Below are 10,441 nucleotides of genomic sequence, written 5' to 3'. Positions count from 1 at the left end.
ACAATCTTTTCCACTTAAAATTATCCGGATTGGAGGATCTGGGTTGGATGGGAATTGGCCTTAATATTTTAAAGTGAAAGATGAAACTTAAATAAAAGGTTGAAGAGTAGGTTGGAGTGACGAATTTAGTGCCAAAATAGGTTAGCAAATGACACTTTTAGAGAAAAGATTTGCTAACTCATTTGGAGATGCTCTTAGAGCCCATTAAAGAAGATAAGGAAAACTAATGAAAAAGGCTTGAAAATTTTGAGTTTTAATGATAAGGACAAAATAAAGGGTAGAGTGAATAGTACCAGAATTGACTTTTTAGTGTAAAAATGTGTTTTTTCGTTAAAGTGAACAGTACCGGGTGCTTTTCATTAAAGTTCCCTTAAAGATAAGCAAGTGAAAGATTCATTATCACTTCATATTGAAGTTAAATTAAGCATGCTTCAAGCCCTCGGATTAGTACGACAAACCCCCACCCTGGAGTTCTAAATCCTTGGAGGTGAAAGCATAAAAGCAAAATGATTCGATCGTGTCATTGTATGTCCATAAAATGGACTGGAACTAAAGAAACATATAAATGGATAAGCAGAAGCGCTTATAGTTAAGATAATACAAATTTTCTTTTGGAAGGCAGATTTAAATCTTTTTTCCAGTTTGATCGTTTTGATCTTGCCACGAAGCTTGCCATTGCTTGTCGTAGAAGGTAGCTTCATCGGCGAGCTTCCTAAGGTTTCCGAGATCTTGTGTTCGCCTAATGAGTATTATAGCAGTGACTGTCACGAAAAACCCTGCCTTGCAGATGAAGTTTCCAGTTTGCCCGACAACCCCGATCCCCGTCAAGGCATCTACAACATATGCCATGAAGAATCCCACCATTGCCGCTCGACCTAATTACAAAGCAACAAAAATTGAAATTGGGTGTATAAGTTCATGTGACGTATAATAAAGCAATGCGTGCAGCAAGAGATGTAATTCTAATAACAGAGAAGTGTGAGTGTGTGAAGTGATGGGTGATTGGAAACAACCGTTGATCAGCTCAGCCTCCGGGAGATAAGATCTCATCATCCATGCCCACCATGGTATGATGGAGCTCCTAAACACTACCGGGTCATCGTTCGTAGATGCTTCCGGGTGAAGCTCAAGGAACTTCCTCCTTTTTGCTTCTGCAGTGCCAACACGTATAAAATCAACGATATTCTAATCGAATTTTATATTTGGATTAAATCGAACAGAAGCACAGAAAAATTACAACTCAAACTGAACAAATTACAAACCTGCTAGAATCATGCCATCCCAATCCATCTTGCCATTTTTGGAAAACATATTCAGATCCCATGTCCCATTCTTCCACCTTTCGTCCCTGAATTTCAAGACAGACAACTCTGCGCCCCCGAGACCATCCTCTGATTTGGAGTCAGCAGCATCCTCTGCCTTGTGTTTTTCGACGCGTAAAGCAGATTCCTCTTGTGCAGATACGTTCAAACTATTTGCTTCCACATTCAGAGCAACAACAAGTGTTGCTTCTTTTGTCCCCAAAGAGCAAGCTCCTGGTTTCGATTGGGGCTGTTTTGTGACTTGATGTGAGCTGCAAACTGTTTGCAGTGAAGCAGAAATGGCAATTGAAGCCATAGCCTTATCTGAGAGATTTTTTTTTCTTTTTGTTCTTGTTGATTTGGTTCTTCAGCTTCTTGATTTCTTCCCCTTTAGCAAATGAAATTGTAGATAGAATTGCTGAAAGTGGGGAGGAAAGCCCATGCTTTGAAATTTGAAAGCTTATCCTCCCTCTCCTGTTTTTGTCAGTGAAGTTATGGGCAGGCTTTTTGCTGCATCTGCTTTAAATATTACTTTGAAGAACAAGTAAAAATTGCCAGAAGTGACTGCCAAAGAAATCACTCCTTGGAAAGGGGAAATAATTTCCACACACCCCCTTGCTTGCACACTCTTGTTTATTTTTGTTCATTAATTCTTCTTTGATCTAATTCAATCCAAAGATTAAAAATAAACAAGGGCGTGCAGGGGAAGAATAATGCACTCAAATCTCTTTTCGAGATTAAATATTACATGGAACTATTTACCATAAGCACTACTGATGGGAGTATAGGAGCAGAAACTAGCAATTTTATCATTTAAGACACATTGAAACAAGAAAAATCAGAATTTTTTTTTCTTAATAAATCAATCCCTCTAATCAAATACAAATTCTGAATGCAAACAGTTACCGCCGAAAAAGAGAGCTGAGAAATTTGGAGGTAAACTAAGAATAGCTTCAAATCTGCCTTCTTCAGCTATGACTATATATGTAAAGGGGGAAAAAAGAAATGCAACAGGCTAACAGAAGAAGCTCCTTATGCTTCCCAACCCCTTAAGTTGGTGGCGCGCGCAACCCGGTTTACACCCAATGTGAAGGCACCCATTCTGAGATTACAATCATAGGTCTTGCACATGCTCTTGATGTTATGAAACGCCCGAGTCATGTACCTTTGAAGCTCGTTATTCACTTTCTCTTCCTCCCACATAAACCCTTGAATGTTCTGCAACAAAATAAATCGAATTTCAGTATGTTAAAATTATGTCTCTAATATTCAAATGCAGCTTTGAAAAATCGAGCTAAAGTCCTGTCAGTCACCTGAACCCACTCAAAGTAGCTAACAGTCACACCACCAGCATTTGCATATATGTCTGGGAGTATGATAACTCCTTTCTTGGATAAAATCTGCATCAATAAAAAATCATCTCAGAACTGGAACTATCTTTTTCCGTATTCAAAATCCCGGAAGAATGAAAAGGTAATAGTACCTCATCAGCTTCTGGATCGGTAGGGTGATTTGCTGCCTCAACAATGAATTTTGCTCTCACAGATGAAGCATTTTCCCTTTACAATAAGATGATTAGAACAGATCAATCAATGACAGTGATTCTGCAGCCAATCGATGTAACATTGTACAAGAAACAATGAAAGCAGTGATTTTGTCGGAAAAAGGCTCAAACCTGTTCAAAACTCCACCTAAAGCAGAAGGGATGAGAACATCACATTCGTGTATAAGTATCTCATTAGGGTCCATGTTATCTCCGCCACTGAAATTTAACAAACTCCCAGTGCTTTCCTTGTGCTTAACCAACTCAATGATATCAAGTCCATTCGGGTTCTTAACTGCACCAGTAATGTCACTCACAGCAATGACCTTACCACCTTTCTCATGTATAAGCTTTGCTGCCCAGGATCCCACGTTTCCGAAACCCTATAAAAATTCACCCAAAACTCAACTTGTTTACATCATTACCGAAACTTCTTAACAAACATGACAGCATCAAATGTGCATACATACCTGAATAACAAAAGTCAAGCCCTTGCATGACTTCCCATATTCTGCAAGTAAAGCTTCTGTTCCAAAAACAACACCGCGTCCAGTTGCAGCCTCCCTACCTAGTGATCCCCCAAGATCCTAAAATCCCAAATACAAGAGATAACTTAGACAGTTCCAGTGACATATATTTGATCCAATTCTAGGAAACCGATTTTTGGCTTAATTTTCTCAGTGTGGAATACTTACTATGGGCTTTCCAGTGACAACAGCTGGTGAGTGACCATGAAATTTGGAGTACTCATCCAAAATCCATGCCATGGTCTGAGCATTGGTGCCCATATCGGGTGCGGGAACATCAGTATGAATTCCAATGAGATCATGGATTTTCTGAGTGAAGACGCGAGTCAGACGCTCCAACTCGCTCATACTTAAGTCCCTTGGGGTGCATCCAATTCCACCCTTGGCTCCACCATATGGAATGTCTGCCACAGCAGTCTTCCAGGTCATCAGCTGAGCCAGGGCATTCACTTCATCCGGATCAACCTTTAAGAAACAAACCAACAACAAATTCAATACAGAATTCACCAACAGAACATACATTTCGCTAATCCATACCCATTTTTTCTTGTGTGATCGCATATGAACAGTTTATCCAAAAACACAATTACAGGTAACGCAAATGCATCATTACACTAGTTCTTAACATATTTATGCAAATCTAATCTCTAATTAAAAATTATACCAGTTCGATTAGTACCCAAAAGTTCAGAAACAAAGTTCATGCCTTTTTTTTTTTTTAATTACTGAAAAGAATCGAACCCTGAACATATCATAATCCTAACACGTTACTCCCACCCCACCCTCGCCATTTGGACCGAAAAGCTAATATCTTTAACGATCATTCCTCCCTCCTGGCCTTTTTCTGGAATATGATGATAAAAGTATTCAGTTTTATCTCCAAAAAAACAATCAAATCACTGGACCCCAAAACCCAAATAACATCTTGTCGAACAGAAAACAAATAGATCAAGAAAAAACAAGAAAAACAAAATACAAAACCAAATTTAGACATCATCCTCACCTCAGGATGATATCTGATCCCTCCCTTCATTGGTCCACGTGCATTATCATGTTGCACTCTGAATCCAACGTACGACACCAAGCTTCCATCGTCCTTAGGAATTGTGCACTCCACCTAATCAACACACACACACACACACAAAGTTCAGAACTTTCTCGAGAAACAAACAGAAATTAATCAAAACATTTACTCTAAACAAAAAAAAAAGACAGAAAAAGCAGCTGATGAACAACCTTGATCTCTCTGAAGGGGATCAAGAGACTCTTCTCAATTTTAGCATCGAGTCCGAGAATACGCGCGGCGTTTTTGAAATTGCGGCTTGTTGCTGCGAGGGCGTTCATGGCTGCTGATCAAACTCGAAAACGGAGAAAACCCAGAAAAAATGACGTGATGGGAAATGCTCAAAGCACCAGAAAAGCTCCAAATTTATAGGAAAGTAACTTGGGTTGTGGTAAAAATGGTGAAATGGGGTAAATGAGACAGTCAAAAACGAAGACTACGAGTTGGGCAAAGGGTGAAGTGGTTGGTGAGTATATATAGGGGAGGAGGAGTAGAAAATGAAAGCTGAGCTGCCACTGATTTTAGGGAGAGAAAGTAGAGAGAGAGAGAGAGGGATTAGCGCTGTGTGTATGCTTAGATGGATACACTAATCAGGATTTATAGGGATAGGATTGAAGAGCTTGGTCAAGCAAATAGCTAACAAGAACAGTGGTGAATTTACGAAAAAGCCACTTGGATCTGATGTTTGGTGAGCTATGAGATGAAGGGTATAACCGTCAATGTGGTGAGCAGTCAAGGAAAGCCGGCAGGTTTTAAGGGGGGCGGCTCATCACGTGAAATTATGTGCATGGCATTAATTAAATTATATTATATTTTAATTTGAATTTTTTGTTTGTATTTGTCACGCCACTTATTTGGCATCGAGTAATGCTATTCATACAATATTTTTATATTATATTTATATACCATCTTAGTTTTCATTTAATGTGGAAAGCCACATCATTTGAAAATTTTGCAAAATCCAAGGAAATGAAAGAGAAAAACTTATCGTATATCACAATCATCATTTTATTAACTAGTTTTTCTTAATTATTAGTTTATTAAATAATGAATTAAATTTAAAAATCTGATTAATTCAAATAATGTAACCATTCACATCAAATGTTACCTAAAATCGTATGAAAATATGGTATAAATAACATTACTATTTGGCATCCCAGTCCGTTGATTCCCCCAACTTCTTAGTAACAACTGCGTCACGACAACTCAGAGTTGAATGGGAGGGAGATGGGTGATGGCCAATGAAATTTTGCCAGGTGGAAAACAACCTCCGCGGGACGCCGCGCGCTAGGCTACTAGTTTGGACCGCGTTTCGCCGCGTTTTGGTGATGACGTGGAGAGAGACGATTGAAAGGAAAGGGGATGTCTCCAGTTAATTCTACCAAATCCACCAAAAATTTTAATTCGGACCCTTGAAATTTGATCTAACGGTTAAAGTTATTATAATTTTTAAAGAAGATCCTTATTTTTAGCCGTTTGATCAAATTTTAAAGATCTGAATTAAAGAATTTTGTGGATTTGGTAGAAAAAATCCGGAGATGATCCTTGATTAAAGGGAGTTTTAACGAAAAATCCGCGGTAACCATATTTTTACATTAAAAAATCAAACCTGGTACAATTTACTTTACCTTTTATTTTGTCTTTATCCTTAAAACTCAAAATTTTCAAATCATTTTCATTAGTTTTCTTTTGAATAAAATGGAAGGTGACTGTATAACGTGTTGGTTTTGATTTTTATCCTTTTTATTTGCTTGAAAATTAAAAGGTGCCGTGCTGTATCTGAATTGTATTTATTTTGTTAAAATATTGGAATAAGTTTTTTTTATCTCTTTGTTTCTACATGTGGAGATATTTTTCAGTGTGACCGATACACGGGGTGGTACACCACGTGTCACTAAACAAATGGTGGGATATGTGTGCTAAAAAGTTAATACCTTAAAAAACACAATTTCTCACCGTTCATATTAAAACACGTGATGTACCACTTGTGTTCCCGTCACAACTAAAAATTTCTCCTACCTACCTGTGGTTTGGAATAAGCTAGGTCACTCATTTGGACAGACGTTTCGCCGCGTTTTGGTGATGACGTGGAGAGAGAGATGAAAGATTGAAATGGAAGGTGACTGTATAACGTGTTGGTTTTGATTTTTTATTTTTATCCTTTTTTATTTGCTTAAAATTTAAAAGGTGCCGTGCAGTTTCTGAATTATATTTACTTTGTTAAAATATGAAAAAGCTCGGTCTCAGCACATTATGATTGAATTTGGAAGGAGAACGTGCTTGGTATCTAAATACGTGAATAGCATGCTCTAATATTATAATGTACGACCGAGCATTCAACGCAAATCTTTTGGTAAAAATTTGGTAAAAATTGGAGACCAAAAAGGTCCAAGCTTTGGTGATTTCCTTAAGAAAATAGGCACAAGCGATGAGATTCATGAAACGTTCGATTTCTCTCTTCTTGAAACTTTGTCCACTTTGCTAGCACCTAAAGAACATCAATCTTTTTAAACAAAAGAGGGGGAATCAAACTCAAAATCTCGAGCACAACGGCAAACGCTTTTAACTTACATACAAATCCCAAGCAAATATGACTCATGAAATCAGATTTTCATGTAATTAGTCTTCATCAAATGCTTGAAGGCAAATAATGATGTATACCGCTTAGCCATCGTATCATCATGGAGTTCAAATTCGGAGAAAAATCATTCCGATCAATCCAAGGCAAAGTACCTTTTACTCTACCAGTAAAGATTGACAACCCGATCGAAGGGCAGTTCTGAGTTAGGCTTTTAGCAAGGCACCTCAACAGATCTTCAACTCAATCGAAACAAGTAGAGGGCATAAACAAAACTGTCTTCCAGATGGTCTTCTCAAAGCTTTGTGATATAACGGCACGTTCTCACCAACCAAACTCCCAAGTGCTCATAAGTGCCCTCAAAGACTCTAACATCATATCCTCAGAATTTGAAAGATGGAAACTGCTGCACTGCACCTTCAGTTCTTGACCATTCTCCTACAATCAACGACAATTTTCTAAACACATACTAAAAGCCTAAAATATAATGAACAAGTTAACTTATCGCAGCCAAAGGCCATTCTTTCCATGATTTCAAAATACAGTAAATATTAAAAGTGCCAAGATTCTGCCACTGGATAACGAAAATCGCAGACCATCCACAATCTCAAATGGTCAGCCAATAGGGTAAACATACCATTGCACTAAAATGCAGTGCAGATTAGTTGTGAATATACTTTAATTTAAATGAAATGCAAAAAAAAAAAAAAAAAAAAATTGATACAAAGAACTCCTTACAACACAATTTTCCCGTCGTGTAGGCCAGACAAAAATTAAGGTGCCCATCTACTTGAAAACATTAAACTAGTACAGCTTTGAGATCAATGAAACAAGCATCTTCTAAGTCACTCTCACCAAAATGGCTCAGATTTTTTACTAGTTCGCTCAAAGAACAACTGCAGAGTAGCTGTTCTCACCCTGAGAGTTGTAGTTTAACAAGAGCACATCATCATTGCCATGTATAGGTGGGAGGGGGAACAAAGAGTATAACAAAAAACCACGAACAATTAGGAGCGATACGATATGTTCACAACACCTGGTAGCCACTTGATAAGCAATTCGAAGTTGCCCCAGCTACTATTTCCACTTGCTTGTGTAGTTTAACACCCAATCCCACCCCAAGAAAAAAGACAAAACGAAAGAAAAGAAGAAGAAACAGAAACTTCTTTGGTCCTTTTCCATTCTCCTCCCAATTTTCAGCTGGCAGCGAAAATTACATAATCTGATGGAATATGCGGAATGTGATAAACTAGTCACTGAATGCTACCGCTAACCAATAATTTCATAGAGCAGAAAGATTCAGTGAATTAGCTAATCACTATCAAAGAAACAAGAGAGAAATGCAGATGCGGTGGATACTATATATTGCCATAATGTTAATCTCGTAAGCCTGCAGACCAAGAAATTAAAACTTACCTCACCTGATTTATTTTCCATTGCTGTTATTATGTATGATATTGTCAAGTTAACCGTCTTTCCTATAGTAATAACCACATGCATAAATCAGGAAACTGATCTAGTATGGTCTTTTGGTTAAAAATTGCAGAAAACATGTGCTTCCAGAATAACAATTAACATAAACTAGATAAAGTTAATTAACATACTTCCTCTTTCGTCGATCAACCCCACTATTCCTCGGTTCAACTTTTGGAGCAGACCCAGGGGGCATAGCATACTGCATAGGAGAAGGGGCTGGAGGAGTTGCTGTCACAGAAACAGTTGTAGATGGCACAGGTGGAACGGGAGGCACAGATTGCTGAGGTGGTGCAGGTGGTGGAAGTGCAGGAACAGGTTCAGGGAGGGGTCTCGGTAATATATGTTTTAAACGGTTGTTCCTATAGTTCTTCCAGAAGTAGAATTGCTGCCTATGTGCCAATTCCTAGAAATAAAAAGAAAAACCAGATGAATATGCTGCTGGCTTCAACATACAGTTCCAAAGAATTAAAATTTCAAGGGAGAAAATGCATACAGAGACTGACCTTGTTTCCGGGATGTGCCATTGCAGCGCGAAAGTTTGCATTTTGAAGTTGCTCAAGAAAAAACAGGCAATGAGGATACCTGAACAATTACAAGGAAACATGTCAAGGGGCAGAAATTAAAACCTCAGAAAACAATGTAAGACCATTCAATCAACTCAAAACGACAACAAAGCTATCACACGAGACGGGTTTCCGCTCGCATTATAAATCTCGTATACTCGGGACGCTGCCAATACTGAAGATGTTTCAAGTACCCAATGAAAGCCTCATCCTCAAAGTAACGATTCTGAGCCAAATCTACATTACATATACAAAATGTAAGCTGCAGGGAATCAAATGCAAGGACAAACTTAAAGGGAAAAAAAATCCAAATAGTAAGAGATATATATACACACACTTACAGTGAATGTAGGTGGGATTTGCGAGGCACTGGACGAACTCCAATTCGAGCAAGAATCGCTGCCGGCCGTCATCTGGGTCCTTGTAAATACTGTTTGTCCTGAAATTACAAGCACAAATCAATCAATCGAACGAGTTCGTTCTCTGTTGCAATCAAATGGGTAAAATTTAAGAAATTAGCTAAGATGTGTTTGGCAGCCGAGAAAGTGGAGGAATCAGAAGGAAAGGCAGAAACTTTAGTGATGAATTGAACTGAAAGGGGAAAGGAAGAAGGTGGGTTTGCTTACGGGGGTGGAGTATCGGCTGTGTCATCACTCTCTGTGCCGGACGCCATTAAATATCAACACTTCTAATCGGAAAGCACCCAGATTTCGGAAGCCATCCGACGGAACAAATCATGTAAATATTAAAAAAGATAAAAGGAGAAATTTTGTCATAAAATGTTATAAATTTGTGTTCTACGGATGTTGGAACTGGTCGTTCCAGAGGGAAGAGTTGGAATGAAAAATCAGCCAAATTTCGTTCCATGAGACAACCGGTTTCACAGTTTTTAGGCCCATCAAAAGTGGTCCCGTCCCGTCCCACGTACCAAACGGTTTCGTAACAACTAAAGCAACAAGTATGGGCCGGGCCGGCCCAAACAGACCCCAATCACAAAATGACTATTTAGCCCAGTGCGGCATTGTCACACACAGTCACTGTTTTTAAATAGAGTGATAATGTTAGACTATTTGAATTGGCCCTGCAGTTTCTTCCTTCTTAATGCAAACAAAATCTGGCAAACATGTTTAAAGCAGATTTTTGGTTGCTTAATACGATAGTTAACAAAATTAGTATATTAAGAACCTACAAAAGGGACCTAATGCAGCTTTTACATGGTTAAATCAACAGTATATTATCCCGGATTTTGTTTGCATGGTTAAAACAGATTTTTCTTGCATTTTGTTTGCTTAATCCGACAGTTTGATTTTTGTATCATCTGGAGCAGTTCAACCTTTTATACAAAACAATTTGTGCAACACTAGTTTAGTAATTTTTGTTTTTTTGTTAG

General features: G+C 38.3%; 3 protein-coding genes across 10 annotated transcripts; all 3 read right to left on the bottom strand.

The window, feature by feature from the left end:
- Nucleotides 1-377: 377 nt before the first annotated feature.
- On the bottom strand, nt 378-2,009 carry LOC126621689 (light-harvesting complex-like protein 3 isotype 1, chloroplastic). The gene is made up of 3 exons (XM_050290240.1): nt 1,263-2,009; nt 1,014-1,151; nt 378-875 (listed from the first exon to the last, which is right to left on the bottom strand). The coding sequence occupies exons 1-3, from the start codon at nt 1,615-1,617 to the stop codon at nt 625-627; spliced, it is 744 nt and encodes a 247-aa protein (XP_050146197.1). The 5' UTR covers nt 1,618-2,009; the 3' UTR covers nt 378-624.
- A 115-nt stretch (nt 2,010-2,124) lies between these two features.
- On the bottom strand, nt 2,125-5,007 carry LOC126621619 (glutamate dehydrogenase 2). Its single transcript, XM_050290158.1, has 8 exons — nt 4,608-5,007; nt 4,375-4,488; nt 3,540-3,836; nt 3,315-3,431; nt 2,977-3,227; nt 2,785-2,860; nt 2,615-2,701; nt 2,125-2,519 (listed from the first exon to the last, which is right to left on the bottom strand). The coding sequence occupies exons 1-8, from the start codon at nt 4,713-4,715 to the stop codon at nt 2,334-2,336; spliced, it is 1,236 nt and encodes a 411-aa protein (XP_050146115.1). The 5' UTR covers nt 4,716-5,007; the 3' UTR covers nt 2,125-2,333.
- Nucleotides 5,008-6,863: 1,856 nt separating this feature from the next.
- Nucleotides 6,864-9,790, bottom strand: LOC126621712 (mediator of RNA polymerase II transcription subunit 31-like). 8 transcript variants are annotated; one of them, XM_050290290.1, is made up of 7 exons: nt 9,678-9,790; nt 9,393-9,490; nt 9,192-9,313; nt 8,992-9,070; nt 8,617-8,891; nt 8,429-8,490; nt 6,864-7,450 (listed from the first exon to the last, which is right to left on the bottom strand). In XM_050290290.1, the coding sequence occupies exons 1-6, from the start codon at nt 9,700-9,702 to the stop codon at nt 8,478-8,480; spliced, it is 612 nt and encodes a 203-aa protein (XP_050146247.1). In that variant the 5' UTR covers nt 9,703-9,790; the 3' UTR covers nt 6,864-7,450; nt 8,429-8,477. The 8 variants fall into 8 exon arrangements, with proteins under 8 accessions (XP_050146247.1, XP_050146255.1, XP_050146236.1 ...); XM_050290298.1 differs by having other exon boundaries at nt 8,434-8,490; XM_050290279.1 differs by lacking the exon at nt 8,429-8,490.
- Nucleotides 9,791-10,441: the final 651 nt, after the last annotated feature.

This window comes from Malus sylvestris, chromosome 1, assembly GCF_916048215.2.
Source record: "Malus sylvestris chromosome 1, drMalSylv7.2, whole genome shotgun sequence".
NCBI lineage: Eukaryota > Viridiplantae > Streptophyta > Magnoliopsida > Rosales > Rosaceae > Malus > Malus sylvestris.
The sequence above is the reverse complement of the archived record's forward strand: the minus strand, read 5'-3'. Positions and strand labels throughout refer to the sequence as shown.